Source organism: Colletotrichum higginsianum, chromosome 6 (genome assembly GCF_001672515.1).
Source record: "Colletotrichum higginsianum IMI 349063 chromosome 6, whole genome shotgun sequence".
NCBI classification, from domain to species: domain Eukaryota; kingdom Fungi; phylum Ascomycota; class Sordariomycetes; order Glomerellales; family Glomerellaceae; genus Colletotrichum; species Colletotrichum higginsianum.
In genome coordinates this window covers 3,089,357-3,105,024 of record NC_030959.1, presented here as the reverse complement: position 1 = coordinate 3,105,024, position 15,668 = coordinate 3,089,357, and the positions used below count along the sequence as shown (strand labels likewise).

General features: G+C 54.3%; 7 protein-coding genes across 7 annotated transcripts; 5 read left to right on the top strand and 2 right to left on the bottom strand.

The window, feature by feature from the left end:
- Positions 1-637: 637 nt before the first annotated feature.
- Positions 638-2,379, bottom strand: CH63R_09312 (zinc knuckle; the record flags this gene model as incomplete). The annotated part of the gene is made up of 7 exons (XM_018304286.1): positions 638-831; positions 889-1,062; positions 1,115-1,194; positions 1,250-1,292; positions 1,355-1,897; positions 1,960-2,156; positions 2,219-2,379. 7 exons carry the CDS (start codon positions 2,377-2,379, stop codon positions 638-640), a joined length of 1,392 nt encoding a protein of 463 aa, XP_018156309.1.
- Positions 2,380-4,961: 2,582 nt separating this feature from the next.
- Positions 4,962-6,296, top strand: CH63R_09311 (Voltage-dependent potassium channel beta subunit; the record flags this gene model as incomplete). The annotated part of the gene is made up of 6 exons (XM_018304285.1): positions 4,962-5,049; positions 5,106-5,135; positions 5,189-5,281; positions 5,338-5,399; positions 5,467-5,600; positions 5,660-6,296. The coding sequence occupies 6 exons, from the start codon at positions 4,962-4,964 to the stop codon at positions 6,294-6,296; spliced, it is 1,044 nt and encodes a 347-aa protein (XP_018156308.1).
- Positions 6,297-6,705: 409 nt separating this feature from the next.
- Positions 6,706-9,674, bottom strand: CH63R_09310 (Amidohydrolase; the record flags this gene model as incomplete). Its single annotated transcript, XM_018304284.1, has 5 exons — positions 6,706-7,493; positions 7,552-7,628; positions 7,899-8,640; positions 8,694-9,162; positions 9,216-9,674. The coding sequence occupies 5 exons, from the start codon at positions 9,672-9,674 to the stop codon at positions 6,706-6,708; spliced, it is 2,535 nt and encodes an 844-aa protein (XP_018156307.1).
- Positions 9,675-10,448: 774 nt separating this feature from the next.
- On the top strand, positions 10,449-10,736 carry CH63R_09309 (tyrosine phosphatase; the record flags this gene model as incomplete). Its single annotated transcript, XM_018304283.1, has 1 exon — positions 10,449-10,736. One exon carries the CDS (start codon positions 10,449-10,451, stop codon positions 10,734-10,736), a length of 288 nt encoding a protein of 95 aa, XP_018156306.1.
- Positions 10,737-10,832: 96 nt separating this feature from the next.
- Positions 10,833-11,304, top strand: CH63R_09308 (Tyrosine phosphatase; the record flags this gene model as incomplete). The annotated part of the gene is made up of 2 exons (XM_018304282.1): positions 10,833-10,860; positions 10,964-11,304. 2 exons carry the CDS (start codon positions 10,833-10,835, stop codon positions 11,302-11,304), a joined length of 369 nt encoding a protein of 122 aa, XP_018156305.1.
- A 612-nt stretch (positions 11,305-11,916) lies between these two features.
- CH63R_09307 (uncharacterized protein) lies at positions 11,917-12,588 on the top strand (the record flags this gene model as incomplete). Its single annotated transcript, XM_018304281.1, has 1 exon — positions 11,917-12,588. One exon carries the CDS (start codon positions 11,917-11,919, stop codon positions 12,586-12,588), a length of 672 nt encoding a protein of 223 aa, XP_018156304.1.
- A 1,758-nt stretch (positions 12,589-14,346) lies between these two features.
- Positions 14,347-14,718, top strand: CH63R_09306 (uncharacterized protein; the record flags this gene model as incomplete). Its single annotated transcript, XM_018304280.1, has 1 exon — positions 14,347-14,718. One exon carries the CDS (start codon positions 14,347-14,349, stop codon positions 14,716-14,718), a length of 372 nt encoding a protein of 123 aa, XP_018156303.1.
- Positions 14,719-15,668: the final 950 nt, after the last annotated feature.

Here is a 15,668-nt window from a genome sequence, read left to right as displayed (position 1 = left end):
GGATCGCAGGATGGAAAATTAGCAGAGATCACACTCTTCACGCTTTTAACAGACGGAATTTATCTGGACTAGAAAGGCATTATTAGATACGCAAAAGCGGTCAATACCATCATGCTCATTTCAATGAGTATCATATCGTGAGTCGTGTTTGGTGTCTTCTGTATAGGAGTGTCGCAACTGCATGCCTTTCAGATTGGTTTACCTGCTGGGGAGCCGCCGAGGTACTGTATGTTGTTTTGTCTTCATTCATTCCCGTCACCAACGACAACAGTGACGTCGTCGGTTTGATGCCGTTTACTGTAGGGGCTTTTCAACCTCCCCTCTTTAAGTATGCGTGCACCACCACTACTGCTTCGTAGGCAGGTGAGTACAACCAACGGTGCCACGAGGAGTCACAATCACATCAAAAGAGTAGAGATTGGGTGTGTGTCCACGATGGTAGAAGTATCATGCGTACCTCGTAGCTGCGAAGAGACTATGGCATCTACGCGGCCATGAACAACAAAGAGAAACTACCGCGACCCATTCCATAGAAAACCTTGTCGTCTGCCGTAACAGCGACGGGAAACCGTGACCTCAACTCCAAATAGAGAATCACCAAGCCAAGCGCATTGGAAATGCATGTCTAACTTTCCATCTACCAGCCATCGTTGACAGCGTCCTGGGTGGAACCACCGCCGCCGGCGGCACCCGAGGCATCATCGCCAGTGTCGGGCACGTTCGAGACACCGTTGGAGGGGCTCATGTTATCGCCATCCTCCTTGGGAGGGCTGGGGCAGCGATAGGACTTATGTCCCATCTCGCCGCAGTTGTTGCATTTGATGCGGGAGACTGTCCCAAAGCACATGTCAGTGGAACGAACCCAATATTGGACAGGGCCTTACATACCATCGATAGGCTTGTCGCAGTCCTTGGAGAGATGACCCTCCTCATCGCAGTTGCGGCACTTGATCTTGCGAGGCTCGGGGCATTCTCTGGACATATGACCCTCGTTGCCGCAGTTGTGGCAAGCACGACCACCGCCGCCGCCGCCCTGAGGGCAATCTCTGGAGAAGTGGCCCACTTAGGAAGATTAGCAGCTGGAAAGGTGGAAGCCGTTTCAACGTAGACTTACTCTCATGGCACTTGTTGCACTCGACGTCGGCGCCGGCCTTGCGGGGCTCGGGGCACTCAGAGACCTTGTGACCAGACTGGCTGTGGATGGAGTCAGCGATCATGTAGGGGGAGTGACATGGGGACGGCAACTTACCCGCAGTTCTTGCAAGCGAACTTGTCGACGCGAGGGGTAGGGCCTAAGCCAGTCAGTCAGTCAATCAAACCAAAAAAAGCTTGATTGGGAAATAGGTTGACTCACAATCACGAACGCGATGACCCTCCTCACCGCAGTTGTAGCAGGTAATGGTGACTCGGGCCTTCTCCATAGCCTCCTGAGGGCAGGATTTGGAAATATGGCCAAGCTCATTGCAGTTGCTACACTTCTGCATGAGGCGAGAGACAGGCTCTCCAGCATCTTCGAGGCGGGCCATGTTCTCCTCAGGGGAGGAAGGCCAGGCCGCCTTCTCTCGCTGGCGGTCAGGCTGAGCAGAAAAGCGGTACTGGACAGTGTACTTCTTCTCCAAGTTGCCCTGGAGATCCATGTTGGTGTGGGTGGGGGCAAGGACGCGCTCGGTGGCGATAAGGTAGATGCCCATATCCTGGCTGCGGAAGGCCTTCTCAAGCTCGACGTATGTCATGTCGGGGAAGTGCTTGAGATACTTCTGGACGGCCTCCTGCGCCTCAATGCCATCGCGCTCCTGGATAGCCAGGTTGATCTCGACCCAGGCCTTATCAGCATCGATATCGGGGACAGTGCTGCGGTCGATCTTGCGAGGGGCTTTGCAGTCAACGACATCATGGCCTTTGAAACGAAATGTCAGCCAAATATCCACATCTCGCTACAGATGGGTTCGGACGACTTACCTTCCTCATGGCAGTTGCGGCAGACATCAGGAGGCTTCTGCGGGCAGTCCCTGCGAATGTGTCCCTCCTCGCCACAGACACGGCAAGTCATGGCAGGAGTGTCAGGGCACTCGCGACGAGTGTGGCCTTCCTGGCCACAACCGCGGCAGGTGCCATCGAAGGGCTTGCGAGGCTCAGGACAATCGGCCTTACTGTGACTGTGCAGCATATGTAAATAACCAAAATGCATCGGCCTTGAAAGAGAACATTGAGAGCCTACCCAGACTGGCCGCAGTTGAAGCAGGCACGGTCATCGCCGTTACCGTCCTCGACGTCGCCGCCCTTGGGATGGTTCCAAGGATCATCAGAAGGGATGTCGTTGGAAGTGGGAGCGCCTCCAGTGCGCCAAGTGTTGTCGTTGGTATCCCAATCGTCAGCCATCTTGTTGTAGTTGTAAGATGTAGGAGGGACTCGAGATGATGTATCGTCAACTGGATTGACAGAAATGTTCAGCAATGGTTCAACACGTCGGCGACGGGAGGTATGTTCCAGCGGCGAAGTGAAGAAGAAAACGAACGAAGAAGGGGGAAGAGAAGAAAGCAAGGGAAGAGAATGAGAGCAGAAAAGTAGAAAAAACTGGCTGCCTGCCTGTGGGCGGTTCAGGCAAGGGGGGGAGGGGTTAGTTAATGAGGAAGGTGCCGGTGTGTGCTAGGTCAAGGTAGACACTGAGGAAGGAGCACAGTTTGGAAGCCACTGTTACCCTCAGAATTACTTCTCTAGTGTGGAAAACAGGTGGGTGGACAGATTATCTTGATTTTCAATACCGTCAAGGAAGTCAGGGCAAAAAGGGTGACCTACAGTATTTGCTGCCGATCTGTGATCCCGGTTGATTGTCTTAATGCATGTAGAGGTATACAGCGCTTTGGATGTTGGCGTCGGAGGGTATTATCTGGAGAGCAGACCTGCGATGATTTCGAGATAAATGGAGAAGAAGAAAGTGGTGTTTTGTTCTTCTCGAATAAGAGGGAAGGGGGTTATATCTGGAGAGAGAGCGCGGAGGATGGCCCACGTCGGCGACAATGTTGGCATATGATCCTATCGGGAGGCTTGCTCAGAACTTCTGAAACCTACCTACCTGGAGACTTTAAACTTTCCGACAACGACTCCAGCAATGTAAGCCAGCACAGTTAGGTAGGAGATTGGGCAATATCCAGATTAGGTAGAGGGAGTTAATGAGCTTGTAGAAGCATGCAGAAGACGGAAAGTGAACTGTACAATCTTTCACTGATTTTAAGAACTGACGAATCTTTTTTATTGACAGGCACAAATGACAAGGTACTTGTGCTTTTGATGGTGTTGAGAGCCTACCCTGGCTGACTCTCTTCCCTTTAAACTCCACCTAAGTGGCTGTGACAGTTGCATAGGTAGTTGATGCAAGTCTTTCAACAGCAAGTTCATAGGCCAGTTGATAGCTCCTATTTTCAGTTTTCCACGTCCCAGAGAATTCTCGCAAGAAATCATGCAGGCTAGGGTGCAAGGTAAAGACAGTGATGATTGTTTAGGTCCCCATATAACAGAACACAGGTCAGGAAAATAATATCCAGATGCTAAGAAACACAGAGATGGAGAAAACCTTCAAAACAGTGCAACTGGAAAGTACTTGTTAGTGATACCAAAAATACCTAAGAGACTTGGCAAAAGAGTACATAATGACGAGCAAGGCCGATACATTAACAGGCAACTTCATTATGTGGTCTTCAGCTCGAGCCGGTTCCAGATCCATTTGTAAATTATTGGATATGGCTCCATTAGGGGCTTGATCCAATTAGTTATGTGTCATAGGTTCCTGTGAAATAACAACAAAATCACCAAAGCAAGGGTCTCACACTATACACTTTGGTACAGACCTATGAAAATACAAGGCCTAAGGTGTAGGCGAGCTGATCCTAACTATATGCTGACCGCATAGTTGCAAAAGAAGAAGAAGAATTTGAACTTGATCTACATTAATATTCCATCAATAGCATCAACCTATTTGATATCTTATGGAAGACGGTTCAACATCAAAAGGCCCAACACCACAATACGGACGTCGATCCTTCAAACCATGGACGGGCCAAATGACGGGACACAAATGCGATGAACTGGCAAGTGGCTAAGAACTACCAACTACCGCCTTTCCCATTCACCCCCCGATAATAAGAGGTAGTAGTGTCTTTTAGAATCGTCAAAACCGAAAGACAACGCCCTCGTGTAACCTTGATGGAGACATGTCGTTGGATAATTAGTCAGCCACCCCTTCGCTTCCTCGGGGCAATCGGAGCAGCGAGAGCTTGGAGCATCCCTGACGGCCCGCAGGGGGACAGGGGCGGTGGCGTGGAAGGTTGCGCTATAGAGGGGCAGTTGGAGGGGTAATTTAGTGCAGAGCACCTGTGGCATCGCTTGAATTTGCGGGTGGTGACATGAACACTTTTCGCCCCTTCCCTCTGCCCTTTTACCATCTGGTATCAGGTCCTTCGGAATGGAGCTTTCCCGTCCGCCATAAGATACCTAGCTCCGGATGTCGTTCTCAGGTAGCATAAAACCACGTCGGTTACCTCTGGGGTACTGAATCGGACCCCACCCCCCCCCCCCCCCACCAACGGCTCGCCTTGGACCGGAAATGATTGGCTACGTTGGCTCGCTGGTGAATCACCTCGCGGCTCATGGATGCAGATGGCGGGGTTGATACCAGCTGCCCCGCTTCCATGGGCTTGATCACTGGCCTGTCGACGAACGGCTCCTACAATGGGGGTGTCGCGTCGTCGCCCCGGAGCCTGGAGCTCCAATGGAGCCTCCTCTTTGAACACGAGCTGTTCCATCTTATCGCCGAGGGACCATAAATAAGGCGTCTACCGCCCTTTGCATAACTTGCCAGCTGTCGCATCCCCTCCTCCACTCTGTCCTCCGACTTCGCAACCGCTTTCTCTCCCAAAACTGCTGAATCGACTTGCCTACAGGGAAACCACCAAAACGAAGCCAACATGTCTAAGCCTGAGGATCTTCCCCCTATGGAGTACCGCTTTCTGGGCCGCTCTGGTCTTCAGGTCAGCGCCATCAGCTTGGGAGGCTGTGAGTTGCCCGAGCTTTGACACCGCCGATTGCTCTAGTGACTAACCCTTCCCTAGGGTTGACATATGGAGGCCACGTCGACGCCGGTATGGTTGGGTTCGCTACACGGTCGGCCACTGGAGACTGACACATAGCACAGAGGGCACTTTCGAGTGCATGAAGGCCGCCTACGACTCCGGTGTGAACTTCTTTGATACCGCTGAGGGCTACGCCAACGGCGAGAGCGAGATTGGTACAGACGGACGGCATCAAACCTCGCATTGAGTCTGGAGGCTAACCCTCACGCAGTCATGGGCCAGGCCATCAAGAAGTATGGCTGGAAGCGTAATGATCTCGTCATTTCCACAAAGGTACGTGACTTCACAGATGGTTGTTGATCCTGGGGGTGTGAGACTGATGTCCAGTCCTCCACGATAGATTTACTGGGGTGGTGCTTTCGGCGACAACGTCGTAAACAACAAGGGCCTGTCCCGTAAGCACGTCATCGAGGCTATGGACGCTTGTCTTGAGCGTCTTGACCTCAAGTACGTCGATCTCGTCTACGCCCACCGGTAAGCAATTCCACCCTATCTACAGTCACATGCGCACGAAGATCGCTGACCCTCAACAGCCCTGATCGCCAGACCCCCATGGAGGAGACGGTACGCGCCTTCAACCACCTTATCAACACTGGTAAGGCCCTGTACTGGGGAACATCGGAGTGGAGCGCCGATGAGATCGCCCAGGCCTGGCGCTACGCCGATAAGCTGAACCTGGTCGGCCCCGTCATGGAGCAACCCTCGTACAGCATGCTGGACCGCAAGAAGGTCGAGCACGAGTTCTTCCACCTCTACCGCGAGGTCGGCACCGGCCTGACCGTTTTCTCCCCGCTGCGCCAGGGCATCCTCTCTGGCAAGTACAAGAACGGCATCCCCGAGGACTCGCGCTTCGGATCCGAGAACATTGGATTCATCAAGGACTTCTGGAAGCGCGAGAACGCCAAGAAGCAATTCCAGGATCTTGTTGACAAGGCCAACAAGATTGAGCCCATTGCCGAGAAGCTCGGCATCAAGATGGCCACGCTGGCGCTCGCATGGGTTCTGAAGAACAAGAACGTCAGCTCGGCCATTATTGGCGCGAGTAGTCCCGCGCAGGTGTACGAGAACATCCGCGCCATTGGCGCGCAGGAATTGTTGACACCTGAGATCCTCAAGGAGATTGACGAAGCCCTCGACAACAAGCCTGATGCCATCACCCCCAGATTCTAAGAGAATCAACCAAGATATACGAGAACATGAGACAAAGCCTAAGTATAAATGAGGCCGGGGGAAACAACAAACAGAGGAGCTTGATTGACTCTATCAGATAGACGATGTTGACAGAGTCGATGCACAGGCAGAGGCGAAGGTTCGAGCATACCCAAGCAGTCAAAAGAATACACTACACTGCATTTCAGACTTTCCACATTACAGTACCAAAGGAGTTGAGTCTGCTTTATCAGTGCGGATAGCGCATTCGCCGATCAATAAGTACCTTTCCATAGGCAGCCTATCTGGTGACGAGTGCGCCCATGTGTTCATGATTGATCAGGAGCACCTCACACTTGGCCGGCCCGTTACACCCACCACATCTTCGCGATGCACCCCCAGTATTACGCCTCGATTTAGACCCGTTCGGCTATGCAGAATACACGGATTCCATCTGATGTCTTGGGTACGCCGGAGGAGGCGTGTCAACGTTCGCTAGGTCAGTCCCGTCCTCCTCCTCCAACTGTGCCGCGGGCGCCACATACGCAGGGCTTTCTGTAATCGCCTTTGCGCCGGTGATAGTGAGAAAAATCATCAACGAAGCAGCAAAAAAGATCCCCAACGGCAGCGGGCTTTTGGCCTCGGACCGCATCGCGAGGCCGGTCACAGGGACGAGGGTCATGGCCGCGGCACCCTGCACCATAGCGACAACCGCAGACATCCGGCCGGTAAGATGCGCGCGCACGGCGACTCCGACGCCGAAGAAGAGCAGAACGCGGCTCTGCACGAAGATTCCCGCGCCCGGCTCCACGAATATGAGGCCCGCGGTGACGTCCGCCTTCCCGTTGTACATGGGGAGCAGACAGAGATCGAAGAGGACGGCGTAGTCAAACGTCGCGGCCTTCCGGCCCGAGATCCCGCTCCAGCAGAAGATGCGGACCAGAACGGCGATGCTGACGACCGTATTGGCGATGCACGTGTAGATGTAGTGCACCGAAAAGAGGCGGCCGAAGTTATTGTTGCCAGAACCGGGGCCGACGCCAAGCACAGCTGAGAAGTCATCATCATGAGAGGCGACGGAGGTCGTCGCCAATGGCACGGCAACGCTGGCAACGGCGAGGAGAAGCACGATGCTCGGGGGGAAGAGGCAGAACAGCATCCGGTGAAGGGGACGGTCCGAGGCGTCTTGCGGTGACGAGTCTGTCTCGGGGAGGGTCCCTGTACTGTTCCCGTTGGACGAAGACAGTCATGGGGATGAGAATGTACGTGAGCGAACCGAAGGCGAAGAGTTGCATAGACATGAGGACGGCGGCAAAGGCTTCTGTCTCGGGAAATATCCCGGCGACGAAGTGGCTGCCAAGAATGTTGGTTGTATGCTTTCACTTCGCCAACTTCGACCGGGGTGTTGCATCAAGGGGGCGCTTGAGACGCGGAACCTTCCCAAGGGCAAACTTCGCTTCCGGCGCCGCAAACTTGACTTGATTCCCATAAAACCAATCTGTAGATCTGTTGAAATATTATTCTGCGTCCATCAGCAGGAACTAGCCCACACGCAACGTTTCATCATCGCTTCGTTGTGCCTAGTCGTAAGCGCGTTGGTAAACCTGCTTTCCGCCGACCCACGTCTCCTTGACCTTCAAATCGCGGATGTCTTCAATGTCCATGGTCTCTAGCGGCTCCTCCAGCACGACCCAGTCGGCCAGGGCGCCTTCCTTGATGACACCAGCGCGCCCCTCCATGAATGCACCGAAAGCCGGGCCCTTGGTGAACCCTAACAGGGCCTCATCCAAACTCAAAGCCTCCTCCGCGTACCACCCGTCGGCGCTTCCGTTCACACCGTAACCCGTCTGGGGGCTCTTCCGCGCCACAGCGGCGTAGATGCCCTCAAACGGGTTGGGCGGCTCCACGGGGAAGTCGCTGCCGAGAATGGGGTTGACGTTGAGCAGCGAGCGCATGCGGTAGGCTTCTCTCTTGGTGCGCTCAGGGCCGAGCCGCAGCTCGGCGTACTTCATGTCCGAGGTCGCGTGCGTGGGCTGGATGGAGGGGATGATCCCGATGGCGTGAATCCTGCGCTGGTCGTCTTCGTGGATGATTTGCGAGTGCTCGATGCGGAACCGGCGTCGGGCTTGGCACTCCGCGAGGTCTCCGTCGGGACACGCGTCTCTGAGGCCAGCCTCCAGGGCGTCGACGGCATACCGGTTCGCCAAGTCGCCGATGGCGTGGATGTTGACCTGGTAGCCGACAGACGCCCACGATCTGCCAAGCTGCGTCAAAGTCGAGCCGTTGACGAGGAGGGAGCCGGCGGTATCGGGACGGTCGCTGTAGGGCTCAATCATGGCGCTTCCCCAGCTACCAAGAGCGCCGTCTGTGAAAGATCAGCACCGTTCGGTACGTGTCAGCCGTGGCGGAGGAACTCACCCGCAAATAGCTTCACAGATTTGACGCTAAACATGTCGTCATCGCGGAACACACGCGCGCCGTCGTCGGGGCAGAAGGTGTTCCGCTGGGCGCACTCCAGCATGGCGTAGACGCGAACCGTCCAGTCCTCCGTGTGGGCCATGTCGGCGTACAGGTCGAGCTGGTCCGGGAAGACGCCGGCGTCGTGCATCCCAACCAGGCCGACCTCGTTCAGCTTCGCCATGGCGGCCGCGACGAACGCTCGCTTCTTCTCGGGGCCGGGCTTCGGCCACAGATTGTAGATCACATCCATGGCGTTGTCGCAGAAAACACCCATGCCAGGCTCGCGGACGATCTCGCCGCCCGGGACGTCGGGAATGTCTGCGGGCAGGAGATCGAGCACGGCTTGAGAGACCCAAGCACAGTGCACGTCGATTCTGTCTAACATGAAGTATTTCCCCTTGAGAAGCTCATCCTCCTCAATATCCGCCTTATCGGGGGTTTAGAACGACCAGTTGGGAGAGGAGGAGTTGGTTGACTTACAGCAGTGGGCATTCTGCCATAGGTGTTTTGATCCCAGCCGATTCCTCGAATCCATTCGGTCTCTGTGCCAGCATCGGGATGGCTGTCGACATAGTTTCTGAGGCGTCCTTTCACGTCGTCCAAGGAAGAAGCCCCGAACAGATCAGCTGAGGAGAGGAACTCGCCGTACTGAATCAGGTGGCCGTGACCGTCCCATAGGCCGGGGATGATATAGCCAGCCTTGGTCGTGAGGCTGGCATCATCCCAGGGAAACACGCGAGTGAATTTTCCGTCCGAGACCGTGAAGCACTGGGCCACGGGCTGATTCTCGTCGTGCGTCCGGATGCCCTGGTAGCAGTGCGTTTGGGCATCGGCGACGTCGCCCGTGAGAGGCTGTTGAAGGCGCACTACTGCCAGGGCGACCACAGCCACGGCGGCCGAGAGGCCCACGCCCCACCTCACAATTGGAGTTGCGGACATAATGTTGAGTTTCTAGTTGTACATTGAGGTAACTAGTGTCATCAGTTGAGTCACAATGACTTGTAGCGATAATGTGCAGGTCTCGAAATTCGGTGTGCAAGATCGATATCCTTATCACGAAGTGCTGATAAGAAGCAAATCTTATCTTATCGGATATCCCCCCAATTGGACAGGGGTAGTAGATTCCCATGATCTTTGAGAAACAACACAACGCCTGTTCTGGTTCAGGATATCTGGTATTCTCTCTTGCGTTTGTTCGCATCCGCAATCCATCAAGCACACATTCTATGGATCAGAGAATGCAGTTTTCAGCTTGCAGGAGAACTCCAATCCGGACCGGCGTAAAAACCAATTATCTACTGTGACAGCATGGACTTTCTTGGCTGCCACCAGGTCGACCTCATCTTCCGGCAACTACCAAGACATAGTCCATCCGAAGGATGAGTTGCCTAGCCTCTTCGCGCCGCGTGGAAGGCTCGTGGACTACATCCCAGTCTCGGCTGGTTCATGCCTAGTCCGTTGACACGAGGCTCGTTTCAACGAAACGGGTCATCTTTGTTGGTATGCTGACAGATGCAAGTAATTCGACTGCACCAGTCCTGAGCCATAATTGGAGGCCGTCAGCACGGCTCGTTACCAGCCCTTCTCTTGCCGACATCAGTGACCTGAATATCTCACCCCCCGTCAGACTAATCTTTTTCTTCAAGATGCCTATGTCCAGAGAACAGCTGGAGCGTCTCGCTGAGACTGATGTCCGAGATCCCACTCCCACCGATGTGTTGCTGCAAGCACTGTCACCGTCACCCTTCATTCCCTCCGCTTCGTTGGGTAAACATCCGCGATCTGGGATCTGTTGCCGGCTCTGCCATCTGTCCGGAGTCCATCTACCGCTGCGGCACCCTTGAGGCAGCCACCGAGGACCCTGAGGCCTTCGAATGGTTGGCCACCAAGGTCAAACCCATCTTCGACATACGATCTCCCAGGGAGCGCAAGCACCATCCAGCCCCCAAGTTCAAAGGGGTCGCCAACTCACAGTTCAATAGCACGGCTTTTGACGCCTAACCCTTCTTGGAAGAGTTTGTTGAGGTTGATGGCGCCGTGCAAATTCGTAAAGAGTATCTGAAAATTCTCCACACATACCGACCTATCTTCCGGGCCATGCGAGAGCACTTCCGCGACAGGCCTGGTGAGTCCTTTCTCTTTCATTGCACTGGTAAGCAGTGGCGTCCAATAAAGCACTCGTTTTATACATTATAACCTGGAGTATTGTGCCGTTGACACCGTTGTAGCTGGACGAGACCTCACCGGCATGTTGGCGAGTCTTTTGCAGGGCCTCGCTGGAACGGATCCAAAGGACGTTCGGTCCGACTACATGCTCTCGCGTCTCGATGCCGAGCCTGAGAGGGAAAGATTGCTCAGCCACGCTCGCATTGAAGCTGGCGTCAACCTTGACCATCCGGGTTTTTACAAAATGCGCAGCATGAGGGCATCATGCTGGAATGTTTTCATCACGGGCGTGCAGGAGGACCGCGGCGGCTGGGAGGGCTACGTGACCAAGGCCTTGGGCTTCTCCAACGAGGGCCTTGTAAGTATCAAAGGTAACCTCCGAGTGAACAAAATCGAGTATTGATATGTCGCCGAGATCGTACATTGCGAGTTCAGTAAATATTGGCAGTTATTAGGTTGTATATAGGGGCATTTGGGCGCACTATTGGCATTATTTATGTGCTGCCGAACCCTGACCGAAAAGCTTACGTATATGAGTAACGTTTGGAAACCATTGGGATTGCATCCATCAACTGTTTCCTTCACGAACTTAGCCACTCGACTCGACATGGACCAAATAGGCTTCTACGAGACATCGAAAGGCATAGTTCGTTGGTCTATTTAACGGAACTTCATCTGCCTCTCCTTGAACCTCTGCGAGCTATAAATCAACAACACTGCAGGCTGGGAGCAGGAAAGCCAGAGAATCACAACATTAGTTCCTGTAAGACTGCCCTCTCCCTTATTCTTGGGGGGCACCAGTGGTGCTTCTACACACACATTCTTTTGTTGCCTCACGTTCTTTTTCGCAAAAACGAGATTCTAACTTTTCAGGCCGGCGGCATCTATCAAGGTCAAACAGAGAAGCTGACTAGACTTAGCCAGCAAACTCGATCGCCGCCTCCAAGCATCTGGATCTCATCAACTTCACAGCCGCCCTCGAAATACTTCAGACCAGCAACTTATCGCTCTCGAAATGAAGTTCCCTACCCTGGCCATCGCCCTGGCCATACTCATCTCGGGAGTCCATGCCGGCGGCAAGAAGCCCCAGCCCTCGGTGTGGGAGGTCCACAGGAGCAGCATGGAAACCTGGCTCAGGTGGCCCAAGAACGACACGAGAGGTCTACATCTCAGCACCCTCCCCGCGTGCATTCAGCGCTGCATCACCCCCGAGCGGGCCATCCTCGATATCTATGGCGAGAAGGCGGACGCCCGCACCATCAACCGGCGCATCTTCTGCGACCCGCGACTCAACCTCCTTAACATCTTCTTCCTCCACACCCTCGGGCCGTGCAGCCTGGAGAGCTGTCGACACGAGCACGGTTTGAACGACCTGCAAACCCACTTCAAGAAATGGATGACGGCGCTCTGCGCGGCCCCGGTTATGAAGAAGCCTAGCATTACCTGGGGCCTCAGAGACAAACATACGTATCCCCCGCCAAAGGAAATGATCGACCCTGCCGCCGCCGACGTAGACGGTCTCGTGGGCGAGGATGCCGAGGAGAAGCTTGGCGGCGATGTGGACGCCCTCATGGATGAGGACACTCAGGACTTGGAATCTGTCGACGACAGCCCTGCCGCTCGTGCTGATGCTCCCGCTGATGCTCCCGCGAAGCCCGCTGTTACCGCCGCCAAGTTCACCGTCTGAGTGCAAAGCAGGGGAACACTTCCCACCCGCAAGTTGAACAGGTTGGTTGACAAATTCCCAGTCGAAACCGACCAGTCTTTGGTGGAAATGACAGGGGAGTGAGATGGGGGGGGGGGGGGGACTGGGCCAGAACCACACGGTGCCCATTGCGAATGTTGATCTTTTTTTTTTCGTTTTGTTGTATGGCGGGAATGGAAAGCACACGCACCTAGATCGCCAGTTAGTGTGAGCACACCACCATCCAAAGCCCACGTCGAAGCTCGGAACCCAAGAAGACCAAAAAGTCACAATGTCATTTGCCCTATCAAAAGTCACGTTTCCGTTTCCCATCGTGGACCGTTGACCGTTGACCGTGATCTGTGATGCATGGCCCAAAGAGGACGGAGGGAGGGGGTTGAACCCGCAAAACTGACGTCGAGTTCAGCGCCTTTCACAAGTAAGACCCCGTGCTCATCTCTTCCGTATCGCGCAGTTGACGAGCATCCAGCTCTCCGATCGTGCACGGAAAGAGGAAGGTAAAGACAGAGAAGAAACGTCTGTGTAAGTCGACAAAACAGGAAACCCGTTGTGGCCAGGGCTCTCTGTCATCGAGCTTGCACGCCCCCGACGCCACACCAAACCATAGAAGCGTTGTGCAATGACATCATATCGACCCTAGCCACATACGAACATTTCATCAGTGCTACAACGTCCAATTGGCGGAACTTCAGCACTCCTTACGCCAGCGGTTGCTCTAATAAACAAGGGTGTGAGGCTGAAGCCAATGGGAAACCCTCTCCTTGCCCGCGATTACTACGTCACCAGCCACAGGGGGGGGGAGGACCCTTTAAACTTGTTTTCTGCGGTCGGAATCTCAACGAACCCTCGATCGACCACGAGCGGGCCACCCTTACGTTGACCTCACTCATCCCTCGACGTGCTGCTCACCTGCTCTGCCTATCAGCCTGGTCTGGCCAGCCTTGGCTCACACGCCAAGTTGCGAGGGCGCGGCCCCCTCCTCCTACGTAACTGTGTCCAGATTCTCTCACCCGGCCCCCAGTGCTGTACGAAGTACACATTGGGGAGTGTAGTGTAGGATTCCCATCACCAGAACGCAAGGGACGTCACCCTCCCCCTTCCCCTCTGCCACAATCAGGGTCCAGCCCCTCCTCTTTCTTGGCCTACTGTTCTATCTTTGTCTTCTCCCACTCCATCGTCAGAGGAGGGGAAAGGGGCCCTGAGGTGCGGGACCAAGGCACACGCACACGCAGGCTTTGGACCCTTCGCGCATCATTCCCACCCTAAACCAAACGCCCACCAGTGACCGAACGCCCGTGATGTCTGAATGGTTTACTCGGGATGCTGTCCCGTATCGAGAGGTCGCCCAACGTAGATCCCCTGGACCCTGACATCATCCACCCGCCCCAGACCCTGATCCCGAAGACCACCACCAAACGACGCCGACCCTTGCTCCCAGAGCTCCTCTGATGATGCCATCCAAACACACCTTTCACCACAATCGCATTTCTGTCACTGCGAACAGACATATCGAGAGTTAGTCTAGCAAGAGGGGCATATAAGCCACCGTCTGTTCCCACCTTGCTGTTTGTTTTTCTCTCTTCATCACAAGCATCAAGCTACTCAACCAACCAAACAAACAAACAAATACCTTCAAGACCTCCCAAGTCTCGCACCATTAAAGTCATCTACCACTTCAGTCAACCCCAAATCAAACCACAAACCACTTAAAAACAAATCCCCCCTAAAACAACCATCACCATGCCTCTCAGATCCACCCGTCACACCACCACCACCGCCGCCCCTCGCCGCACCGGCCTCTTCTCCCGTCGCCGCGCCGCGCCTACCACCTCGCGCCATCACCACACTACCACTCGCACCACCCGTACCACCGGCACCACCGCCCGTCCGGCCAAGCGAGGTGGCCTCTTCTCTCGCCGCCGCGGCCCCGTCACCACCCACGCCGCCCCCGTCCACCACCAGCGCCGCAAGCCCTCCATGGGTGACAAGATCTCCGGCGCCATGCTGAAGCTCAAGGGCACCCTCACCCGCCGCCCCGGTCAGAAGGCCGCCGGCACCCGCCGCATGCACGGCACCGACGGTCGTGGCTCCCGCCGCGCCTACCGTTACTAGAGCACACGTAGCCTCCGGGCTAACATGATACCCCTACTGGTTGGCAGTCGCAGTTTGTTGACTGTCAGCCACAGCAAGCCTCTTTGTTTATGGATAATGATGATGGATATTGGATACCTACTATTGTACAATTATTGTTTGATTAAGCGAGCTGGTTTAAATAGATACCATATCTGTATCACGATACGAAATGCAAATATTTGGCACTTACAGACATGTTTATTATCGTCTGTGCGAACCTGAAAATGTTGTTGACTGTTTTGGATGAGTTTCTTCTGTCTGAACTTGTATACCTAATACGACAAGAGTAGCGACCCTTTGATCCTGATGAACTTTGCATATTCACCCAAAATCCAGTTCACGCCAATCCGCCGTATGTACCATTGGTCACCAGTGAGCCGCTCACAATCCACTTTCGCATATGAGGAGAACCTTGCTTGGAGGATGGGGTGGGTGATCGAATATTGATCCATACAATCCCATTCCCGCTTCCCCTAGGCTCAAAGAGAAACAATTTGAGTGAGAAAAAAAAATCCGTAGACCAGAGAATGCAAGGCAACCATGTGCCTGTGCTTAGGTGCAGCAGGGCTTGTATTACGGCTGTGCATTCCCAAGGGGCCGTATCGTCGATGGCAAGCCTGAAAAGTAAGGAAAAATGCGCGATGTGATGCGCAGGGGCGTTCGTTGAAATTGCCTGTGCTCTTCTATTTTGAGGTCAGCACTGCAGCTGAAGCAGTAATAGCGATTCATCACTTACACAAATTGGTGGTGACGCTAGACTTGCGACGGTTGGTAGATGTTCCCGTTGTCAAACTGCTGAAATACTCAACAGAGGTGGGTGACGAAATGCGTGCTGAACCCAGGGAAAAGCCGTGCCATAGCTCGTAGTTGAGCGTAGTCGTCGAAAAGAAGGGTGATAGTCACGGTTGCTGTATGCCGACGAATCCACC